This window comes from Strix uralensis, chromosome 4, assembly GCF_047716275.1.
Source record: "Strix uralensis isolate ZFMK-TIS-50842 chromosome 4, bStrUra1, whole genome shotgun sequence".
NCBI lineage: Eukaryota > Metazoa > Chordata > Aves > Strigiformes > Strigidae > Strix > Strix uralensis.
Window position 1 is genome coordinate 34,062,964 of NC_133975.1, and position 26,021 is coordinate 34,088,984.

A 26,021-nucleotide genomic window follows, 5' to 3' on the forward strand; every position below is an offset into this window, starting at 1 on the left:
CATGAGATTTTCTTTCCTCTACAGACACAAAGTTTGTATCTTGAACTTTGTCTTTGGTTGTGCTCCAGTTTTTAAAGGCTGCAGAAGAAAGGGTGGCTTTGAGTCAGGACAGGTATTTTATCTTACTGGCTTGTGGCTAGCAAGAACCAGCCTCCTGTCCTCCCACAGGAATCAGAGAAAACAGGAGCAGAAAAAACCCTCCTATTTTGTCACAAGGATTCCTTCTCAGCAGAGAAAACCATAATATCACCCACCTGACCACTGCAATAGATGACTTTGCAGCCTTCAGGACTTTTTGTCTCAAATTGCAAAGGAGCAGAGCAATCTGAGATACTGTTTGAATAACAAAAGTCTTGGAAACTGTTTAGTGTTCTGTCAGAGTAGTTCTTCCTGTTAATGAAATACCAAATGAACTATAATGGGGGGTGGGGGGGAGATAATTCTTAAAAAAATGCCATGTTTCTGCAATGTTGAAATTCCTAAAGTGAAGGCATGGAGTCATGAGAGCATTGATGCCTGTCACCATGGACTACAGCCTAATGAGTATATTAATATAATATCTTAAGTGATTGCTACAGCTTCAGAGCTGTCATTATGGAAAAAACCATAGTGGCCTTGGGAATACCTGTCAAAGTATAGCCCAGGATAGACTAACCTGACTTTGGGGGAATGGAGTGCTTCAGCCTCAGGCCCAAGAAAGTCTGCTCTTACTGAAGAGTTTAGGAGCTACAGGAGGGTATTTTGCCTGAACAGTTCAATGTTGATTCCCCTCAGAAGAGCTTGTGGATCTCTTCTGTCTGACGACATGCACATCATCTCAGTTCTGAAGCTGATGTGTGACATCGCCTCAGTGGATGAAGTCTACATACCATGTGCAAATGAGTCCGGCAGATTGAAGACTGTCAATTGTAGTAGAGCTTTGGAAACTTGCCTGTCTTGCCTCCTTCCACTGTCCTGGGACAGCTATCAGCTTTCTAATGGGCATTAAGCATCACTGCCCAGAGCTATTCAATTTCATTTACTGTGCTTATCAACTTCCTTTTCCTTGAAAGGGAATGGAGATTTATTTTTTTTTTTTTTTTAAGAATGCTCTTTGAAGACAGAACTGGCATGTCTGAGTGTACTTGGGGAGCTATTACAGGAATAGGGAGAAAATGTTTCTGCACAGAGATCTCTCTCTTTCTTTTTCATACCCAAGGGGTTTTTTTTCAAGCAATCTTGTAACAGGATGGAAGCTCTCTTGCTTCTGATTCTTTGTTCTAGGATCAAACACTGTTAAGTGAGCTATCCATCTTGATGCAAAGTCATTGGGTTTAGTGGATTGAACTACTGTGAGTAGAAATGCCCTTTATTGGTCTAGGAAACTGATACAGACGGGGGAGGCATCTGCCAGCAGAATATCTTCATCTAAGTGAAAAAGATTCTCAGTTCCCAGAAGGGTTCTACTTAAGAAATTATAAGCAAAGTAGAGATATTTATGGTACGAGTTGCAAAGGCAAACATCAATTTTGAGAGATGGCAGATAGTGTCGCTTAATTCTTACCAAACTCTGAGTCATCAACAATACAATTCAAACAAATACATAAAGAAAGACAGAACTTGTACAATAATGCTGCCTCTTTGAGATATTATTTTCTATGGGATGTCTGTGTCCTGCCTTCCAGGCAAATGCTTTGGACCCTCAGCTATAATTTTTTTGAGTTCCGAAGCAGGCTCACTGCCGTTCCTCCTAGCAAGCACCCATATCACAGGCCAGAGAAGTGCTGCCCACCTGTTGGCCTCCAGGACCTAGCTGGTCACAAGAACTGAGCTTGTGTGCAAGACATGATTGCACCCCACACTGCGACGATGTGCACTCCAAATATTGAAGAACTGCAGTTGGCATGGGATGAGCAGTTACCCCATCAGGTTTTGTTAGATGGTTGTCAGGGAGAGTGTATGAGATTTCCTGTAAAGATAATTAGTTCTGGGAAACGTCATTGATATGGGAGGGACTAGAAAGACTGTTTTAATCTGCTTTCAAGCAGTTTTTACTGAAGAAAAGTCTAAAGGCAGAAGCCATGTATTTGAAGGCAAAAGGATATTGCATTGGTTCTGTCAGAATGCTTGTACTTTAAAGTGTTTGCTGTTTATAGCCTTAGTATTGGAGTTTAAGATCTTAAAAACCATTTTTTATGTTGGTGTTGATCCTTATCTTAAAAGTCCTTATATATGAGATAACAGACATCTCTGTTCCGGCTCTGTTTTAGAAATGGTTAAGAAGTGGGCATTAGCAGATAAATAAAAACAATTTCTTTTTTACAGCAGTGTAGTAAACCTAGTGATAATGTACATCTTTCCCTGGGGAAATAAGTGCTAAATATAAAATTAGGAATACTCAATCTCTAATTTGTTTCCTGGGGAAATAAATGCTCAGTATAAAATTAGGAATACTCAGTCTCTAATTTGTTTCCTGAGGAAAAAGTACGTGCCAATTTATTTAATGTCACAGAGGAGTGTAAATATATTAATTAGTAGATGTGATTAAAGTTCTTTGTGCAAATACATTTTTTCATTGTTTTTCACCAGTGTCTATGTGCTTTTTGTGTAATGATTTCTTTTATTTCAGAGCTCTACATCCACCATGTTGCCCTGTGGACCAGCTTTGTCCTTTATTCGGTGTCTGGTGCGGAAGAAGAATGTCAGTGGTGAAAGTCTTGAGGACTCCAAGTTGTGCAGATGCTTATCGACGGTGGATCTTATAGCCCTGGGAGTAGGAAGTACCCTTGGTGCTGGTGTTTATGTCCTTGCTGGAGAAGTAGCCAAATCTGATTCTGGACCTAGCATCGTTGTTTCTTTCCTCATTGCTGCGCTGGCATCTGTGATGGCAGGTCTCTGCTACGCTGAGTTTGGTGCTCGTGTACCCAAGACTGGTTCTGCGTATTTGTATACTTACGTAACTGTTGGTGAACTGTGGGCTTTTATCACTGGTTGGAATCTCATTTTATCCTATGTTATAGGTAAGCTTAAGAACAAGCACAGCTCTCAAGAGTTTCTCAGACAGCAGATACAAGATACAGATACGGGTCTGTCTTTCTTTTCTGTCTTTATACTTAACTACTATTGTTTTTTACTCCTGCTGAGATGAAATAACTAAAGTAATTGGATTAGGTTACTTCCTCCTGTGCATCCCTATTGCAAACAGGTTTTTTGCGAGATGCTTTTGTAAATAGTGTGTCTTTAGCAGCATAAACCGCATACCTTGTATGAAAATTGTATCAGACTGTTCAGTGATGACGCACAAGAATAAACATTGCTGTCTTTGGTCAGCAAGAATAATTTCAGTAAAATCAATAAGCATTTTCTTTTCTGAATATACTCAACAAGGACATTTACAGGGACCCCATTCCTATAGTATCTCCCTTCAAGAAAGTCATGATGTTTAAGTACTGACTTGTTACTATAGCCTAATGCTAATTAAATAGTGTCCTTATTTTATGGGTAATCCCATAAAATACAAAACTGACCAGATCTGAATAAAATCAATGCTTACATGGCAGGTATTCAAATAAATATTTCAGTGCTTTAGCAGAGACATCTTTTGTTTCAAAAACATTTTTTTCCAGAGGTACACGCTCCAAGCATCCGTTATATTATGTATAAGTACACCTAGCTGTATATGTATACCTAACTACAGGACTGTTGCCCAAATCACTACAAAATCAATATGCCTGACTATTGTACTGAAGTGTCTTTCATGATAGGAGAGTTGTAAAAATAAGGTTGTATTTAGCTGTGCCCACATGCACTCTTTACCAGAGGACAATATTAATCTTAAATACTAACTCTAACAATATACATCTTGCTAGTGATTTTTCACTTTACTTCCAGGTGGACAAACTTTCCTTCATGTTCTTTCTTAAACTGCTTTCTTACATTGCTTATATTGTTTAACATATGCCATATGGTAACTTTAGAAACAAGTGTTTTCCATAACGACATCAGATATTAATGACACAGAAATAATTTCTGCAATATTTTGGGAATAAATCAGATACGAATTTGTATATTTTAGTTGTAGAATAATATCTTACCATTTAACTATGTAGAAAAATTCTAAAACATTAAAATTCCTTGGCAAAACAAAATCACTGTTTTAACACAAGCTCAGCTCTTTTAAATGCAAGCAGCAACATGCTTAGTTTTATTCTTTTTCAGTAGAAGTAACTATCCCATTGTACGTATGCAAACCCCTAAACATGCATGTATTTTATGAAGGTACATCAAGTGTAGCAAGAGCCTGGAGTGGGACCTTTGATGAACTTCTTGGAAAACAGATTGGTCATTTCTTTGGAACCTACTTCAAAATGAATTACTCTGGGCTAGCAGAGTATCCTGACTTCTTTGCTGTATTCCTTATATTACTTTTATCAGGTAAGACCACATATGGCCTCATTTATGCTGGTTGTGATGTCAGAGTGTTTCTTACAGACAAAAATGCTAGACTGTGCTTTACCAGAAATACCTTAATAATATTTAAGAAGTTCAGATGCACATATGTGTACTGACACAGTAACTCTGGGAATTAAATGTGTATAAACAAATGTTCATGTGTACCTTCTTTTGTTGAAGCTGAGACATGAAATAATCACTTGTCAGTACTTTTTTTATAAAACCCACGATACAGATTGATGATAACAGGAAAATTATACAGTTCTGTGTGGTTTTTATGGCTTTATCACTGGTAAATGCCTTCACAGGATCCTTGAGGTTAAGCTCTATAGTATGGTGATGTGACATGCTCTCCTTAAATCATATATTGTGCAGGTAGCACACATTTGTAAGGGGTTTTTTTCCCCCTCTAAATTGTTAACTTATTCAATATAAAATAATTTTCCACTTTTTAAGTCTTCAAAAAAGTTCTTTAGCCTAGAACTTGTTTGAACTAAAGGACACTCCGGGGTATTGGCATAGCCCAACAGACCACTTTGAAACCTGAGTAAACCTTTCATGTCTACTCCACTCAGTTCTGCTTCTTTGCTGTCTTTACTCATGTATCATGTTTTTAAATCACAAAAATTGACACCAACTATATGCTTTTTGAGGGATCAGAAAGCTCGAAAATACTGCCACTTATTTGCATTTAACAATTGCTTCCCACAAGGAAATATTCTTCCTGCCACCAGGAGTGAAGGAAGCAGTAAGTGTATTCTAAATGTATAGTTTGTTTTCAGCCAATCCTAGAAGCATTTCAGTATTTAGTAGAGGTCTTACCCATATCTCAAATATTTGTCATGTTCAGTCTCTCTTTAGACCAAACAAAAGGAGGAGCATTTCTTCTCTGGAAAGTGAAACTACGTTATATGGGTATAACCACTCCAGGTCTCTGTGGTAAGCAGCCAAACCACCAGTGAATGAACTGGATGGAATTCACTGCTGCTGAGAGGAGGGGATAGCTCAGCGCTGTGTAGACTGAGCATGATACAGTAATTGGATTCTGAGCTGAGCAAAGCTGAATCACAGGAGTAGCAGATGATGTTTTACAGAAAATACTATGTGCTAAGCACAAGGGAAAGTACACGGAAATCTGGTTTGGGGTTTTTTTTTCTACACAAAGGACTTTTAAAAAAATCTATATACTATGTTTCATGCTGCATTAGGCTGATTGAGACACCGCCTTCTTGGGAAAAAACTGGGCTAAAAAAAGCATACACCTATTCCCAGTAAAAATGCTATTGCTGAAGAAAACTTGAGCAGCTCATATGATAACTTCTGTGTTATGATAAGATAGCAAATATCTCATTAGCGGAGTCAGAAATTTTTTGGTCATTATCTTGAGAGGCTTAAAATTTTCAGACTTAATCTCTAAATAATGAGGGAAAGCATGTATGTTGATATTAGTGGAAACACTTAGAGTGCAAAGAACCTGTGAAGGCTTTCCCTTTGTATTTCATTTTTCCTGATCTGCTCACTGCCTGTTCTTCCCTTAAACTGTTAGTACACTTACAGATGTTACAAATCTAATGACACAGTAGGATCCTGACAGAATAACTTTCAGATTTTTTAAATGCACTACTCTGCAACCTAAGGCATCTCTATTTTGTATCAGACTGTTTTCTAGAATCTCTGTGAATCAGTGTTTATGAACAGGAGGTGTGCATTTCTTTTAAAGGTTTTACTAATGAGCTAGGAAATGGGACTCTTCCTCTGTGATGGATATGCCCTGAAAAATTTAGAATGAACAGACTACATTATCAATCTAATAATTTTGCCTATTTTATTAATCTATTAAGTAATTGTTCTGTAGGGAATCGATTCTACCAATCTGTTTTTACTAAGTATAGAATTCTTGTACTGATTTTTACTCCATCACATAAAATAGGGATACGAATTGGAATCTCAGAAAAGCAGTAACAATTGCTCAAAATACTTTTAAATACTTAAAGAATACAATTAAAGAATCTTTCTGTTTTGTGGTTTCGAATACATTTGCCTATTGCCATGCTGTCAAAGAGTCTAGTAAATTTGTGCTACTACTTTTTAAAAGTACAAAATCTAGTGCTGTTTTTTAGTATATTCACAGTACTTGCATTTATATCTTCTTTAAAATGCCATTGTATTAGTTTAAGGGACTATTCACATCTATAAAATATTTTTATTTTATAGGTCTTTTATCTTTTGGAGTAAAAGAATCTGCATGGGTGAATAAAATTTTCACTGCTATTAACATCTTGGTCCTACTCTTCGTTATGATTTCCGGTTTTGTGAAAGGAGATGCTGAGAACTGGAAAATAAGTGAAGAATATCTCATAAACCTTACTGCAGTAACAGAGTAATTTTTTAAAAAAATCAATTTACTTACTCATACTCCAAGCAATTTTCTGTTATACTTGTTTTAGTGGTATTGCAGCTAATAAATCAACTAATAGCTCTGTTTCTGGGAATGATAAACTTTTTATTCCCTTAAAAATAGTTTATTTTCTTGTTTGTAGTTTCCTTTAAAAAACTATCTTATTTCAATACCGTTGTCCATAGCTGTTTGAGAGATTACTGCCTTCTTGTCCTTAAGCCATGTATTAACTGCAGCATGAGAGTGTGACAGCAAGAGCTGCCTACACCATTAGTGTTTTAGTATGTTTTCCCACAAACTGCAAAGTGAGTAAGATGATAGTTACTTGATTTAGGTATTCTTTCATCTACTGTTATGTTTGTATCTCTTACAAGCTTTGACATAACAATGTCTTCTCGTGCAGTTTTGTGAAGCGGAACTCTGTCTTGATGAGAGCATTTTAACATGTTTTTGCAGAGTGATAGGAGAGGAGGATGCATGTGTTTGTCCTACCAATAATAATAATAATTTTAAAAAGTTATTTTTCCATTGTATTTTTATTCTTTATAGGAACTGTTCATCCTATGAGAATGTGACAAGTATATATGGGAGCGGTGGCTTTATGCCATATGGTTTCACAGGAACTTTGGCTGGTGCTGCAACCTGTTTTTATGCTTTTGTAGGATTTGACTGCATTGCAACAACTGGTACAGTATTTATATGCGTGTGTCTATATGTATATGTATATATATAAAACATGCTTTTTTGATAAAATAACCCACACAAACAACATAACAATCTGTCTAATGTTCTTCCTTTGCTTTCTCTTAAACCTCCTTCAGTCCATGTAGAATGAGTCTGAGTTCATTCCTGAATGTGGCTATCATTCTGGGAAGGAAGGAGGAAATTTTACTTACTTTATTCTTGTTCTAAAGAGACTAATTGTAGCTTTCTAAGTCTGGGAAGTGTTTAGTATACAATTTTTTCTGCCCAAATCATGTTAATCACCTGCTCACTTTTACAGTTCTCTGAAATGAGGTATGTCTCCTAAAGGCTGGCTGGTATATGGCTGATAGGGAATGAGTACATTGAACTTAGAAATCGTAGGTAAATAACTAGAAATGATGGGCTTTGAGTACTCTAAATACAGAATGTATTTTATGTCCTTTAGTTTACCTCTATTTTTTAATGCTATTTCTGTCAACAAAATACTGAGTTTTGTTCTGTGTCACTGAGATTATTTTATACAGATTTTTAAAACTTCTATTACAAATATGATTCCCATGGTTTAGACTAACAAAGTATTTGTCTTTGATGTTATCTTTTAAAGCTGAAGGTGGAAATGAGTAAGAATTTTTGGTGGGGCTTTTTTTTTTTTTCTTTTTTCAGGAGAAGAGGTCAAGAATCCTCAGAAAGCCATACCCATAGGAATTGTGGCGTCCTTGCTTGTCTGCTTCTTGGCTTATTTTGGGGTTTCAGCTGCACTGACACTTATGATGCCATACTATCTACTAGATGAGAAAAGTCCTCTGCCAGTAGCATTTGAATATGTTGGATGGGGTCCTGCAAAATATGTTGTAGCTGTGGGATCCCTCTGTGCTTTGTCTACAAGGTAAAGACATTGAAATGCTGATTTTATTGGGAAAAATTATGGATAATATATGACATTTAAATATATGTTCATGCGTTCATTTTGAAGGCTCAGTTCATGCAAAGATTTAGCAATAAGAATTATAGCATGTTTTATACTTAAGCAGGTCTTGATCACAGTAGGTGCATTAATTTAAGTTCCTTTTTTAAACTGTACTGTTATTGAACTCTACCTCTTTGGCTTATTACCCAAAAGTTTTTTTATTTAAAATATGTATTTTCAGACATATGACCTGCAAGTTATCTTTATTAACTGATAAAATAAACCTCACCCATTTTGTCCTTTCTTGCTGTCCACTCCCAATAACTCAGCAGCTTTATGGGCTCTGTGTATTTGCAGGCAAAATTGAAGAGATGATTAACTAGCTCCACTCCTCATCTTCGTTGCCTGTCTCTGTTTTCCTCCAGTAGCCAGTCTGTCTTCTGACATCATCCCTTCCTGTGGTTTCTGTGTGGGTATTTGAGATGTAGATTATAGCTGTGAAAATATTATAATTTATTCTGCTTTGTGAAACTGTGGATGTAACCTTAACGTGTTATTTTGATTAAAAAGATCAGGGAGGGCATGAGATATATTAGTATGTGTTCATATATATTACACACCAATTGTAATGTGCTATAAACACTTTCATAGAATAGAAAATTGCCTGGTACTTGAATTTAGGGATAGAAAAATGCTGATGCTAATCTTCTGCCTGAGCTTATGTAGGTAAGGAATCATTTACGTGAGCTTCAGTGGTAAGAATACTGGCTGCCTTTCCACAAAGGAAAACCACATGCCTTGTGGAGCCCTAATGCTAACAGCACTTTGAGATAACCCTGTAAGCATTAGCCTGAAGAAGATGAGCGTGCTGACTGTGGACAATGGTTTAAAGGAAAGGAATATTTTGATGTCGGAGGGGACAGAAAAGGGAAATAGTTCCAGAATGACATTAAAAGAATTGTAGGGCTGACTGAAGAATGTCATAGTTACACAGTTCATTCTGGGATTATAGTTTAGAGTTATTTTCTATCTAGTTGTCATGGTCTCCTCAGTTTGGAGGGTTTTATTGAATTTTTCCTCTATATTGATAAATAGTAAAAGTGATATATAAGCAGGAACTAGATAAAAGAAATAAATACTGGAAAACTAAATTAACTCAGACGGTAAAACGCTTTTTCAGAAATTTGAACTGTTGGTCTCTTTTTCCAGTCTATTCTGAAGAATTATATTTACTCATATAGAGAGGTTCATCTTTCAGTCTGTTGCCTAATGTCAGTTTAGAACAAATCAGAGGAAATAGTATTTCATATTCCTCATTTTAGAGGTGTAAGTAAGAAAAAAAGTGGGGATCATTGCTTTTGGTCCATATAGTTACCTCTTATTATGTTATGTTGTGAACTTGTTTCCTCAGGGTAAAGGTGTTTGTTAATATTTCTGTTATTTATATGAATGTACTTAAAAAGGGGTAGGATAAATACATTTTACAAAGCCACAACAGCAAAAAATTTGGCAGTGGATTTTAACAGTATCCTTATCTGAAAAATCAATTGTCACCCTGATTCAGGAAACATTCTTTTTTGTAAGGGACATTCATACATCAAAATCAGTTCATGTGCAGTGAAACTTCTCTCATGTGTCTAACCTTAACACTTGTGTCTCACAAGCATTACTGGAGGTACTTTGCATCTGTGGTACGTAAAAGCTGTGCCTTCTGTAAGTGATATAGGTGATTCCCTAAAGTAAGAAAGGCAACCATTCACCTGGTTAAAAACTAGTGTGCTTGCTGCAGAGGTTATACTGGCTATGATTTTGCCTTTTGTCCTTTCAACGTTTTTTGGTTTTCTTGATTACAATTATTTTGCTTTGAGGGAAAAAAAACACCTAATTTAAGAAGTATGTTTAAAAAGAGCTTTGAGTTATCAACAGTCTAAAACCTTTCTGTGTTCTGCTAATAACAAATCTAAATTAATTAGCTTTATTTCTTAAAAAAAAAAAAAAAGAAACAATCTTAATGAAGCTTGGCTAGAGGTGCTTTAATCAAAAGAAATAATGTGCCCAAGTATAACCCTATGATGCTTACTTTGAATTACTGTTAATCAGCAGCCTCACATGGAAATGTAGAGTGTAAAAAATGCTGCTAATGCTTATTGATTTGCTGCTGCTGACTGACAGACTTTCTCCAGGAATACTAAAGCTTAATTGCATAGTTAGTGTGACCTGGAACATGTTCCCGGTCCACTAATACCCAAGAACTACAGTGATGGCAAGAGTTACTTTGCTAATCTGAATTCTCTCTGATGAAGCAATTCCATACCTAATTTTTTTTTTTTTTTTTTTTTTTAAAAAAAAGCAATCAACTTTGCAGGGAAAAAGAAATTTCTATTTGTGTCTGATCTGTAGTATCTTGGGCTATGGGGCTTTCTGGTTTTGTCTTACAATCATCAATTTTGTTTCTGTACATGCCATTAATTAACATTGTTTATCTTGTCCATGATACAACTCTGCATGAACTGTGTTTGCCATGTTGCATGTGTTTGCTTTTTACTCAGTCTTCTTGGATCCATTTTCCCAATGCCACGTGTAATCTATGCTATGGCGAAGGATGGGTTGCTTTTCAAATGTCTAGCTCAAATCAGTTCCAAAACGAAGACCCCACTAGTTGCTACTCTATCGTCTGGTGCAGTAGCAGGTGAGACTAAGAGTTGATCCTTGTAAAGAAAGGTGCACTGCTAAACACATTGCATATATGAAAATAAACCACTGTTGTGCAGCTTTGATTTGCTTTGGACTGAAATGATCAAATCTGCTTGACGCCAGGTAAAGTAGGCAACCAGTAAAACTTTTCTCTACCACAGGTTTTGTATTTGTTGGTTAATCTCAAGTGCTTTCAAAGCCTAGGTTCAAAATAAACAACAACCCAAAACCAAGAACATCAGTCAACCAACCAAAAAACCAAGAGCAGCAACACAGAGCCTAAACCAAAACTATATACCTAAACCCATTAACTCTTCCAAGCTTTCTTTTTGTGTAGTTGGGTTTACCAGTAAAGCACTGTGCTTTTAATAACCTGTATTTGAACTATACATTTTTCTGTTCTAGTCTTCTCGGCTCTATGTTCCCTTTGCCCCGAATTCTGTTTGCCATGGCACGCGATGGTTTACTCTTTAGTTTTCTTGCCAAAGTGAGTAAGAGGCAGGCACCAGTTTCTGCCACCTTGACAGCAGGGGTCATCTCTGGTAAGCTCTCAAAGCCCGTGTTACTTAAAACTGAGATGTAAACACTCTATGCACGTGCATGGTACTATATTTTTGAAAAGGGCTGCTTGTTAACTTCCCTTGCATGTACAATGGGAATAAAATTACTGAGTAATCAAAGGGTTGAACTCCAGATCATGCCAATCACGGTGGTGGTGATGTCTTAATGTCACAGAATTCAAAATGATTTTTAAAAATTTTTTTTTTTTAATATTGGCCTCTTGTATGCTGAATAAGCTTGTTACTTAATCTGGGTCCCTTAGGCTGATGCTCTGCTTACAGGGTTTCCTGATGTACACCTGTATATTTATCACATCTATAAGGGGGAAAATAACTGTCACAGTTTTTATTATGAGATGTGAGAAAAAAAATTATACATTTGCAGCAGGATCAACTTTTGTGTAAAATACAAATATTTTTAAATTTTCTTCTAAAGAAAATGATTCTGGTTTTGTATAGGCTTACCAAATTGGTTGAGGGCTCTGTGTGTGTGTTGGGGAGTTATGTGTGTATGCACATATATGTATGTACATACCTGCCCACATATATTTTAGCAAAACAGCATTTTGGGAGCTGTTGCCAACTTTTAATGTTTCACAAAGATAAATTCTTAATGTACAACTGTTTCACTTTTGTCCATACTTGTTGCAGAGGTACATGTAGCTGTGCCCAAATTTCATTGCCATTTCAGTGGGATGTCTAATTACCCAGGAAAACTGGAAGCTCTATAAGTATTTAACTCAAAGGCAAATAAATAAGTCTTAAAAGTAATTCAAATATGAAATATGCACCTTATAATATTTGGCAACCCTGGCTAAAATTAATATCAATTAAGAGGTTCAGAACTGAGACTAAAATATTATTATTTATAGTCAGGGTCACCCTCAGATGCCACAAGACTGGAACTGCTCACACCATGTACTTGGCAATAATGTGGGAAAGCACAGTCATTGTCTGGATAGTTTCTACATGAAGCATTATTATCAGTTCCCTTTTCTTTGGTCAGAGTACAAATAAATTGCTTAGAATTACTTTTATTGTTTTGACTTTATATTATTTGAATGTATAATATTGACATATTCCCCTATAATAATTTGGAAGTGCAGTTATATGGGATGAAATTAACGTCTTTATCTGAAATCACAGTAATTATGAGGAGAAAGAAAACCATATTACCGAGCTGGTAAAATGATATAGTTATACAGCCCTGACTATAGCTGTGCAGCACCCATCACTTGGACTGCTTTTAGACAGTTTGGGGACTTTGGTGTGTCAACAACTCACCTGAAGACAGCTTCATCTGCTGCTGGAGAAGGTGTAATTTCTTCTATTTTTAAAAAGATGCATATTTGATAACTTGTGGTCACAAATAGTTTTGCCAGAATAGTTACAGATGTATGCAACAGCTTATATTATCTGATTTTTCTATTCATTCATAGCATGGGTAGTTTCATAGCTTTAAGAAATGTCAAGGAGATTAGATGTTTGACCCCTTAATTAAAGTTATGAGGCCAAGACTACAACTGAGGCAATTGTCACATGTTATTACTGTGACTTACCTTTTCACAGGTGGTAATCGCAATTGTGAAACTCTGCACATAGCAAAGTGTTTTGGTGTCAGTCCAAGGTTTCACCATAAATTGATCTGCTGTTGTTTCTTGGAATAGAATTAGGAGAGGTGGAAAAGCAATACCGTGTCTTTTTTTCTCTTAGTCAGAAACTTACAGGCATTTATCAGTTTGGTTCTAATGTAAAAGAATATTCTGGTCTACAAAGTACCTTTTCAAAGCTAGGATTGAAAATTAAATATAGCTATTGTACATGAGGTTATAGTAGGTTCTGTTCTTCCTCAGCTTTGCTTACATGTGCTCTTTTGAGAATGCAAAGCAATGAGGTATTCAGAAATCTGCCCCATAAATGACTTCTTGGATTTAGGAACATCCACCATCATTAAAGAAGACAGGATGGTATTTCTTCCTTCATTGGAAAAGGAGACGCAGCAGTCTTGTTTTCAGCAAACCACGTTTTGCTTTCTCCTTCAGGATCAAATACCAGGGGAACATGTGTTTGTGTGTTTGTGCAGTTATACACATCTCTACAAATACATTAACAAACACATAATGTAAATATATATAAGTATTTCTGAATATAGAAAAATTTGTATGAGCGTATACAGACAGTGTATAAGGGCTATGTTTAATAGTTTCTTTTGATGTTGAGATTATTGATGATTCAAAAGATTAAGTATTTTTAGATTCTTTCTGCATCTCAATAATGTTCATAAAATGCAAATATTTTAAGAGGTTCTTTGACCATATATATTTCAAATCAATTAGCACTAGCCTTTCATTTAGTGATGGCTTGTGCTAATTTCTTTGAGCTACGTGTGTCTGTGTGCAAACTGCATAGACAAAAAAGACATTCCAGAATCTCCAAAAGAATGTGGCATTAGCTTTTATAAACACAAAGATTGCTATCATTACTCTCAGAATCATGAAAGGTTCTGCCTCTGATTTCAATGATCTTAAGAATATTAATTTTGTGAAATTTTGCTGGCCTTTCTTAAAGGCCACTTCTTTTTACTAAAATAATCAATTTTAAAAAATATTTTATTCGAGACAACTCCTGAAAGTCCTCTTTACATAGAGCTCTTTCTCCACTCCGCAGAAATTTAACATACCGGTGACTTAATGGGTCAGATCATTTTTCCCCAGTTTTGCAGTGGGATCCGTCCTCTCAGCTTTGGTGAGATTCTGTTGCAGGATCTGAACCTTATTCTATAAAAATGTATTCTTAATGTGGCCCAAATTCAACAAGCCATATATGCAAATACCTATGTCCAAATAAGTCCAATACAAATCACTTGATTATGTGTCATGACTGTATGGCTCATTAGTGCACATCTATACGAATGAGACTCCCAACTGTAGGGAATTAGGATTGGGAATGTTGGCGATGACTTCAAAAATGTGTTATTAAGGATTATCATGATTTCACTCATATTGCTGTCACTAAACCAATGTAAAGTTACCCTGCGGACAGATTTTAAAATCTCAGCTCTTAATAGGTCTTAATCTTATCACTTATGGTTGGACTCAATGATCTTAAAGGTCTTTTCCGACCTAAATGATTCTATGATTCTGTGTCAGCCTCATACAAATTTTGCATTTTATTTTATTTTCTTTTTTAGCTATAATGGCATTTCTGTTTGATCTAAAGGCTTTAGTGGACATGATGTCTATTGGTACACTTCTTGCTTATTCACTTGTGGCAACCTGTGTCCTCATTCTTAGGTAAGTCAAAAACATCCTTTGTATTCTACTGTGTTTTATTTTGTGTTGGTCAGTATATAAACAGAAGTGACATTTACAGGATACAGTTTTTGCTAGATAGCTAAATGTTTAAAATTAGCTGTATGCATATAAATAATTACTAAGAAGCAGTGACCTATCAAAGAAAACCATGATATATTGTCATCTCAATATAGCAGTTGGCCAAGTCAAAGCTTCATGTGGAATCTAGACACCTTTTATTTTCCAGAAGATGTATTGGTCCAAGCATTTGTCCCAAAGGTGCTAGATGTAAGACTGTGTATAAAATTCAACGAATGATATTTTGATATGAATATAATTTATGCTGTACATCAGGCCTATTACATGGTGGGGACTACATGTGAAAGGTGTAGATATTCTAGGTAGTTCACAAGATAAACAAGTTCAAATAATTGCTTTGTATTACCCTAGTCAGAAACATAAGACCAGTCAAGTGTTTCAAGAGGTGGTAGCCCTAGAAGAGAGTGCAAATATTATCTCTCAATGAGACAGATTATAAATACTTGTCAGTAAAACTCTGGTATCTGTTCTGCTTGTAAAGCTATGGAATAATATTTCTATATTGATAGCTACAGCTCACTTTATAATGTATTGGGTTTTTTAACTTAAAAAGTCAGTCTTTATTACTTAAGGGTACATAATTAACTTTGAAAAGTATAACAGCTTAAATTCAGCTCAAATTCATTGTTGTGATAATTTACACTTTAAAAGAGAACAATATTTTATCCCATTGTGACTTATTTAACATATGTATTTTTAAAAATACACTTGAATTCTAACAAAGCAGATGTAAAAATTCAGTTTATGGCCTCTTACAGTACAGTAAACTCTTACAGTAGTAGGCCTCTTACAGTACTGGAAGCAGGTGAGAAGGAAGCTCCCCTACCCTTTCCCTGCCACTGACCATCAGACCCTGTTACCTCTTTTTGTATGAGACTGGTCATTTGTCTGACCTATTGGTGCATTCATGTAGCTTAAAAAACAGTCCAAAAAATCCCCAAACAAACCCAGCAAAAAAGTGAGTTGCCATAGTTTGTTTATATATGATAGTGACTAATAATATTATTAGTTCAGTTCAGTTATAAATTGGGAAATTCTAAATCTCTAGTGCAAAGAATTTAGTATTTAAATACATTCCTAGAGTCATATTGCTTCAAATCCCAAAGTAAGCTTAATTTTTTTTACTATCCTGTTTGTTTTATGCATAGGTACCAACCCAGTTTAACCTATGAGCAACCAAAATATTCTCCAGAAAAAGCAGCTTTGGCAGCATCTGAAAGGGAATCTGCAGTAAGTGAATCACAGATAAATATGATACAAGAGAATCACTTCAGTCTTCAGACCCTGATGAATCCAACCAGTTTACCTACCGAGCAGACTGCAACTACTGTTAACTTTTTAGTGGGTCTCTTAGGTAAGTATTCAGCTGTCCAAACTCATAAAATGCATTAACATAAATAATGGCATTATATTAAAGACAAAATTAAAAATCCAGTGATAACGTACCTTCTTTCAGTCATAATTAATGTGTTGTTCTGAAGAATGCTTTTATACTTCTTGATGGATCTAATCTGCAGTCTAGTGTATTTTCCTTTAATCAAACATTTTCATGATAACATTTCATACCGAAGACCAGCTATCATTCTTCTTAAAAGTCACTTCCTCTTCAATGCAGAGATTAAATGAACTCTGTCCTATTTCCATCATTTTGTTTTTCACACAGCTTGCTTGGTTTGTGGCTTGAGTGTCCTCACTACATACGGGATTCATTTCATTGCTAACTTGGAGCCCTGGAGTATTGGCCTTCTTGCTGTGTTGGTGGCATCCTTCGTAGTTACCATTCTCCTCATCCAAAGGCAGCCTCAGAACCAGCAGAAAGTGGCCTTTATGGTGAAAAACATACTCTCTATGTTATTCTCTAATGAGAGGTTTGAATGGATCCTAACGAGTGGGAGAGGGGCAGAGAGAGAGATGGTCCTTTTTCAGGCAGTCTTTCATTATGCCCTGCTACTATTGCAGGTTTTTTGGTGAAGGTGGGAGTAGTGGATGGTCATGGCTGTATCATCGGCATGTGCAGTCCAGTTCAGATCTTCTCAGGACTAGAGAAAGGGTTTTATTGCCCGCAGATTGAATGTGTGACATGCATATGAGCATGGCTGCAGAAAATGGCTGTTCAACTGACGTTGGTGTGAACAGCTGCTACTACAACTCTAGTGGATCTGACAGCACTGATCCTCTAGGTATTTCTTTAGGTGCATTCTCAAAGTGCACATTGCTGAGATCCAAGTAATTTTAGACCTCTATTTAAGCACTTAGAAACTAGACAATGATTCCGAAACTGATAAGTGTACAATCACTTGTCTGTGTTGTGTGCAATGCTTTGGACCACAATACAGTTTGTACTTCCCAGAGTATAATCCTTTCATTCTGAGCTTTCAGATATGTTCTAAGATTTGTTATTTAATGGAGTAATTAATGGAAATAATGAAGTATAGTGATGAAGGTCAAGGAATCTGGTGGAGTTGGGGGGACATTTCAGAAAGAAGGAATATATATAAACATATAATATTTTTCAGCTGTAGATACAGGAATTCATTAGTATATATCCAGCACAAATTGGAGAGCTTTTCTACACAACCTTAGTGAATATATATATTAAACATAATGTATTTTAAAAGTTTAAGATCTGTAGAAACTGGTGGTAAAACCCAATGAAAAAGAAAATTTCACTATATTCCAACTAAAAAAAAGTTTCAGTCCTTTTTTAGTGATTAGATGTGTCACCTCTAGTTTGTGTTGTATAACTGAAGTGTGACATGCGAGGAATTCTATTTAATACAAACATATTAAATATTTCCTTTTAGGTTCCACTACTGCCATTTTTGCCATCGTTCAGTATCCTCGTAAATATTTACTTGATGGTACAATTAAGTGGAGACACTTGGATCAGATTTAGCTTCTGGATGGCACTTGGTAGGTACTTCTGTTCATTTCAGTCACCTCTTAGTTAGGACTCATGAATCCCATCTTAGAACATTTGATTATCTTCCTTTAAATATTTGAAAAAAAGTATCTGTTTTATTAAAGGTCTGCTGATATTTCTGATCAAAACAAGAGCATGGTTCAGAAGCAGTATTTATATGCAGTCAAAATTGTCAGTACAGTTTTGTGGTAACAGGAAGAATCCAAGTCATAGGATATTCCAATAAGCCACAATTTTTTTTTTCCTAATAAGTATAGCTAAAATTGCGCAGAAACCTGTTTGTAACAGGTTTCTTCCCACTATATCAGTCACTCTTTAAGATACGGAAAATTGTATTAATTTCATCTAGACATAAATTAGAGACAGTAATTTCCATGACCTTTTAGAGCATTTAATTATGCAAAAATGATGCACTGGAATTTCCATAGAAACAGGGAAGACCTGAAGCATGAGCTCTGGTTCAGATACCTGAAGAAGAAACTTGTTTTGGAAAATGTGTTCAGCCAGAGAGTAAGAACTAACTACTTTTTAATGCACTACTGGCCTGAAACCCTATTAACTTTTTTTTTCCTTTTGGAAGGCTTCCTCATTTACTTTGCTTATGGCATCAGACACAGTCTTGAAGGTCATCGTAGCGATGGGGATGACGATTCTTGTTCAGAAAATAGTGGGTTGCAAGAAAAGAACCCTGTGGAAGAAGTGGATGAACCTGAAAATGCAAATGAACATGATCAATTTCTTGCACATGAGAGGACAAGTGAATGTTAATCTGTGCAAACATATAAGTCTTCTAAACCTTTAACTGACATTTTACTTGCGGACTGAAATTTCAGAAGCTTTCTGCCAACATTGTGCCTCTTGAAAGTGTTTACTACAAGGCCGGGCTGATATTTTGGACAAGCTGCTAATCCATCTTCATCATTTCAGAACTGACAGCATGGATATTAATATTTAAATTAAAAAACAAACAAGAGGAATACCTTTTGGTAAGCAAAAATTTGGATGCATTGTTTGAACTGTCATCCAAAATCACTGACAATCACAAAATATGAAGAATTTTAGAACTGCCTGCAAGAAGTTCTGAATATTTGACACTGCATTGTGAACACAAGTGTCTTTTGTACCTTCTCCTTATCTCTGGTACATGTTTTGGTCACAATCTAATAGCTCTCTTCTCTCTACAGAAGTAACTGTCATGGGAGATAAATTGCAGACAGGCCTGCAAAGTATTTCCAAAACGAATGGTAATTGTACAGATCTGATACTTTGCAAAAAGTAGAGGAACATATATTTATGTAGAAGGAAATAATTGCTTACCTTTACTAATCAGTAGTCATGGAGAACTCAAACAGTGAAGATACTTCAAAGGGATTTAGTCCCTCTAAACAGTATTCAAGATTTCTGTTTATGTAAATTCCTTTCTTTTCAGAGATGCTGTGTATATTCCCAAGAGCAGCTATGTTGTTTTCTGCAAAAGCATCTGCAAAATAATCTGTTGGTCACAGTATTGACAGCAACATTCATATGTGATTTAGCAAGTATCTTGCTTTTGATTTCAGAAGGGACAGGATTTTATCCCTGACTACATAATTTGGTACTTACATACAGCAGTCATCAAGTTTTCCTCCTTACTACTCATTTATTTCCCCTATACTTTCATCTCCTTTAACATGTGCCAGAGCTGGTATTTCTGAGATTAGCTGTTACGCATTGCTTCTCCTCAGAAAAATTAATGCACAAAATCCCAGCCTCCTTTTCAGATGGAAGGGGAGGTTAAAAAAACAGAGGCCTGGGCTTTGGAAAAAATCCTCATCAAAACAGTATTGCAGTGTTTCACTAAGCCTTAGCACAGCATTTTTTTGTGAGCCAAGCCTACATCCACAAATCCATTCATGTGGGTAGGATGTCCAAATGCTTATTTACGTAAAGAACCAAATTGTTGCAGCAGTGCTGGGTGAACAATTATTTTAAAGCTGGTGAAAATAGAAACTGTTCTTCTTTCAGCATAGAAGTCACGCTACCTGTCATAGGCACCCAGATACTTTAACACTTTCTCTCAGCAAGTAGTAGGCTCAAGTCCCATGAAGGACTGATTCCACAATATGAAGTTATTTTGCAAGAACGTGTTTATAAAAATAACTTCCCTGAAGTAAGAACTGTCTTGGATTTTGTCATGGAGAGTTGCAATCTGTTGCCAGTACTAATCATTGGTATTAATCACTGTTGTTAGGTATAAAAACTTTAGATCCTGTGAGAGCTGTGTTGGTTGACAGTGAAAAGCACCTTACTTTTTATAATAGCTGGAATTTCACAAAAAAAAAAAAAAAAAGAGAAAAAAAAAAGAAAAAGGAAACTAGTTAAGCTGCTTCTGTCTCCTGTTCTTTTTCATAGCAATAGACTCACGCTTTTTAATCTTAAAATGACTTCTTTTGTTGTAAGGGTGTAACATGCCTAAATGTTGAAGGGCAAAAGGCGAAGTGCTTCTTGATAGGGAACCCTGCAATGGGCTGGTGTCCTACCGTGGGGCTGGTCTGAGGTTCTCAGCCTTTCTTACCTTGAACTGGGAGGAGAGGGTCCTGCAGTGTGGGCAGCAGCGAGTGGATCGTTGTGTGCTGTGGCACCAGTGGCCTCTACTGACTACTCAGGATTAGGAGTAGCAATCTGAAAATGAAAGAAGCATGCAATAGGTAAAACACCTACCTCTTAGCTGAGATTCCAGCGTATACATCCTTTAACTGCAACTGCTGTTATCCTCCAGTCCTAGCAACTGGAGATCCTTCAAAATGGATGGGACACAGAGGATGAGGAGAAGCTATAGGGTAGGTGGTAATGGGATACTGGTTTTTAATATATCCTAATTGATCATGAATTATAGCCACTTCTTTCCACAATTCATCATCATTTTACAAATGCCATTAAAGAAAGACTCAAATCTCATATTAGACTAATACAAGTAGATGATACACTAAGTAAATATGTGGTTGATAGGAACGGATAGGAATTCTCAGGGCAGTTCTTAGAGCTATTGATAATTTTCAATACTTCTATTCAGTAAATGAAAGAGCTGTCTATGTCAGTTGGATCTGCTGTTTTAATTGTTAAAAATGACAAAAAGAACTTTATGTTCTTGTTTGAAATATTAGAAATCTAAGACTCCAGGCTCTTGAAAGGAATCCAATGTAGTAATTCTTAAATATGTCAAAGAAAAGGTTTTATTTATAAGTAATGAAAAAATTGAGTAAATGAATGTATGTTCAGTTGTTTTTAATCCCACAACTATTTGAAACAGAGAAGCTGATGCTTTTCCTCATCAGCTACAACTCTGTCAAGAGCATGGCTTCTTTGATGGTTATACTGTCAGAGGGCATTCTTAACCTGTCTTGCCCAGTACTCTTAAATCCTCAGCAGCAAAAAATGCCAGTGCTGTGGTAGCAAGTCAGCAGTGGTGAGGTAAAGCTTTTCCATGACATCTTTAGAAGCCTACAGCTCTTTTTAAAATTCCCTACACATCTCGGTGTGTAGGAAGTAGAGACTTACTTTTTCCTATGGTTGCTGATGCTGCAGAGCAGGCAAGCCAGGCTCCCAAGATGCAAACGGCTGCTGTTCTGTGATGTGCAAGGAAGACCCCATTCCCTCCCAAGGCCATCATATAGAATGTATGTGTGCACGCCTGTCTATATGTTTGCATCTGTCTGACATTAGCCCATAGTTAGTGATTTTGATGTACTGGTTAAAATAGTTTCTATATTGCACTGGAATTTTCCTTTGAAGAGATACTGTCAATATAATAAACTTCTGACTAAAGCAAGTGCTAGCTAAGGCTTCTGGAGCTAATTAAAGAAAATATTTTTTCTACCTTATTTAACTAATGGATGTGTCAGCACTTTGTGTATTGACAGTTTCCCTTTTCATTTGTATGAATATTTCTCCCCCCTTTTTAGAAAAATTAATTATATAAAAATAAAAGAATGTGCCTGTACAAATGTTGCTAAGGGAGATGGGAGCAGCTGCATCACAGGAACTATCCTGTAACTAATGAGATATAAAATGAAATTGAAGGAAAGTCATTGGGTATTCTCAGTTGCTTCAACAGTGCAAAGCTTATTTATATGTGTGTTAAAGTCATTAGTCAGTGGCTGAGTAAGAACATAAGCCAGAAGTAAGATATTTATGCTAATTTTGGTATACATTTGTATATGCAGTCTTGAAATTCCAGAAGCTTTAGTGGGACTTTGCAGGAGCGAAGGACATGCCATGCTAGTCCTTACCCAGAAGCTGTGTATGAAACAAATCCTGATTTTGTTCTCGTGCTCGCTGTATATCTGTATTTGCCGAGAGCAGCTGAAAAGCACAAGTCCAGTGGAATTAAATAGTTGTTGTTATTTTTTAACATAGATGTTGATACTGTAAATTGTTCTGTGCAAATAATAATGGTATGTGTTAATACAAAATATGTTAATGTTTTTTTCTTCCTTTGTAGAAAAAATCCTCCAAAAACTTTATTTGCATTGGTACATTTTGGATATGCCTTTAGATAGAGGAATTATTCTTACCTAGTTGGATTTAAGAAAGTAAGCCAAAGCATATTTAAGGGAGAACAAACAAATCTTTTTGTTCTGAGGGATAAGAGTTATAAAACATTTCTGTATAATTCATGTTAACTGATCTTCTTGTAGTATTCCAGTTCTAATTCTGCAGTAGGAAATTTTATGGGGTGTCTTAGATTTCATTATCTGTTATCCTGGATAAAACTATTCTGTTCATAATAGTACACTTTTTCCTGCACAACAGATGCTGGCTAGATTCCTGAAATCCGTTATATTATATTTATGTCACCATGTGGTAAAGCTATTTATATTACCTGCTGTTAGAGAATTATCAGTAATAAATGTCAACAGTAGTGATGGAGGGTTACTTATGTTCTTATCAATTTAACCACGCCATCCAGAAACTTCAAATGATACAATTAATTTAGAAGCAAAACTTGGTAAAGTTTATATATTCTGTATTTTATTAGATGATAAATATACCAGTCTAGCCACCTTTTCCCTAAAGTTTATGCAAAGTTACATATACTTTTAAGAAATAAAAGGCATACTGTTTTCATGGAGGTTTTAATAAGTGCCAGTATCAGATGTGCCATAAGCATCCTGAACAACCTGGGTGAGATCAGTGACAGTGCAGGAAATCTGTGTGGGACCGTGCAATTGTTTTAATCAGGTGTGATGCCTTTGACATGGAGGTGCATTTTGTACAGTAGGAATTTAATTCACATGATGGCTGGCATGTGTTACTTGATTACATAAAAAATAAAACCACCTTTAAATGCTCTTATGCCCTAGTTCTTTCTAAACTTGCCAGGAAGTTTGTACAAATGGCAGTATGCTCATTTAAAGCACTGAGATTACTCAGTGTTAGGCAAATAAATATTTTACAAAAAGACCAGGTGGTATTTCAGATAGTGTAGGATCTTTGTAATTGTTTTTCATTTCCTGTACTTTTAGTATTTCTTTCTGGTGTATGTTTTGAGAACCTCTGCATTTTTAATAGTTGGGCCTTTCCAAAGCTACATGTAATGCCTTTACCATCTCCTGATCTGTTTTCCATTCGATTTTAGAAATCAAACAGCTTAACATTAGCTAAGTTGAAGGATTTCTGTGCACAGACATGCATTACAAAGAACTATGTATATATATCATTCTTTTTATTGTCAGTTGGACAAATTCTGTTGTCTTTGTATGTTTTCACTGAGCCTTGTGCCAGGTAAACTCCAGCTTCACCAAGTTTAGTTGGAGTCAGGACAAAGTATAAAAGGATTTGAATGTTTAGGAGGGTTTTTTCCTTTTGTACTACCAGAAAGTAAAGCATGAAATATGTGTTACATATCTTTAAAAACAGTTATGTGTGCAACATTTTAAAGAACAGTAGTGTTCATATCCATTTTAACTTTTCTTTTTGTTCATATGTACATTGTAGTGATTTCTGTATTATATGCTGCTGAGCATTTAAAATGTAGATAGAATGATTCTAATGCAACTTAAACTACAAATTTGTATTTCTTTGAAGTGCTCTACCAAAATGAAAAGTCTTGAATTTTTATGAATGTAAAAATGCTTATATTTAAGAATATGGTGCTTGTTTTTTCACTTTTACAATAGAACTGTAATCAGCTATATTTTTAATTACCTTAGTTACAAATTCTGATGAAAATTACATTGCTTTTCATTTAATGTAAAATGTGCTCCATGGGAGAACAATTGTGCATTTGTTCTGTATTTTTTAAATAAAGCTGAATATCACTTGTATGTACTTCATACAACAGCTCTAACTTTAACCATGACTATAATTTTAGTAAACACTAAAATAATACAGTGACTTAATAACCATTAATGTGTCAGATCTAATGTCATGACAGTGTACGAATCATAACTCACTTAAAATAAATAACATGATAGCTTGGATGGATTTTATAGAGGGGAAAAAACCAACCATGTTTTATGTTTAAAACGTTTACATTCCCAGTGGTCTGGAGATGAGGATAGCAGCAGCATTTGTTTCATACTTGCTTCCAAGCACTCAAGAAGTAACTGAAATAGAGAATAACACCCTTTGATTTGGACATTTTGTCTTACAGTGCCAAACCAGAGATTATGTTAGATTTGGTTTCCAGAGGGAGTGAGTAGCTCTCCGCATTCATGGTGCTCAACTTTCTGAAGCACCACGCCTTGTCCTGGCAGCATGCAACCTCCGAGTTGGATGGGTAAACTCACTGTTGTCTCCTTTCTCCTTTTTCAGCGAAAAAAAAAAAAAAAAAAACCGAACAAAAGAACTTCCTCAACTTTGAATAGTACTGTGGGTATATCAGGAGAATAAAAGCATGAGTCTGGATAACAATAGCCTTGACACTGAGAACCACACTGACAGGGCAACCCTATCATCTGGCACTGTTTCTAAAGTCATTTGGGTAGTCATCTTTGTTCACAGACTTAAAGAGTAGCTATGTATTTGGGTTTTTTCCTGAGGTATACGGCAACTTGTTTATATAATTCCTTATAAAGTTTTCAAGTGATTAATAGTCACCTTATCGTACATACAGACTTAGTAAGATTGATCTTGAAAATCTTGATCCCAGGAAGCAGTGGGAATATGACCACTGATTTAAATGAGGACAAGAGTCATTCTGCAAGTATCACATTTAAAGCATTGAGCTGAAAAGATGTATTTAAGCTATTAGTTCACTGGTGTGGAGAACTGGGGTCATTACATGTAGGTTTACATTAGTTCTTCTGATGACTATAAATGAAAATGTAACTAGTTTTTCATGCATATGCACTTAAGAGCTAGGAAATTTAGAATTCATAAAATCACTTTCTTCATTGTATATCTTCATTGAAAAAAGGTGTATGTCATCTTAAAAATGTCTTAAAATTAATGAAGTCTGAGTGTTATTTCCAAGTGTTATTACCGTATTTTCCAAAAAATACGAATATTTAGAGCTCAGTCACCATTAGATCATTGACCTACCCTGTGTATGAAAGGAAAAGAGAAATTTGAATTTGACCTAGGGAGGCACATAAGAATTGCAACTAGCAGTTTTGCAGATGATAGAAGAAAACCCACTTTTCGTCAAAAGCAGGAGCTGTGAATATTTCCAGTGCAAATCTGGAGTTTATATTACACATCTTTTCTAAGTTATCTCCAAGATTCATTTCCTTTAACACAAAGACTGATAACCTTTTCAGAATATAATACTTGGTGGTATTCTAACTGTTTAAAGGGGGACTTTTAAAATACCCTGTAGCAACAAAAATACCATTTTTCTTAATTTGTTACAGGTAATGGATGACATGTTTAGGATATGCTGATGTATACTCAGGTCACTGCATAAAACCCCTAAGAAGTTCTAGGCAGAACTGTAATAGGGCTGTGGAATGAAAAAGATATCATGAAATTTCATCATCTTACTCCACACCTGGGCCCTACTGGCTGCTTTACCACTAACCAGAGACCC

At 35.8% G+C, this 26,021-nt stretch overlaps 1 protein-coding gene across 1 annotated transcript; it reads left to right on the forward strand.

Annotated features, from left to right (window-relative positions):
* Positions 1-2,612: 2,612 nt before the first annotated feature.
* Positions 2,613-24,319, forward strand: SLC7A2 (solute carrier family 7 member 2). Its single transcript, XM_074866299.1, has 11 exons — positions 2,613-2,999; positions 4,258-4,413; positions 6,646-6,811; positions 7,379-7,515; positions 8,198-8,420; positions 11,541-11,677; positions 14,886-14,988; positions 16,236-16,441; positions 16,751-16,917; positions 17,892-18,000; positions 18,591-24,319. The coding sequence occupies exons 1-11, from the start codon at positions 2,624-2,626 to the stop codon at positions 18,776-18,778; spliced, it is 1,968 nt and encodes a 655-aa protein (XP_074722400.1). The 5' UTR covers positions 2,613-2,623; the 3' UTR covers positions 18,779-24,319.
* Positions 24,320-26,021: the final 1,702 nt, after the last annotated feature.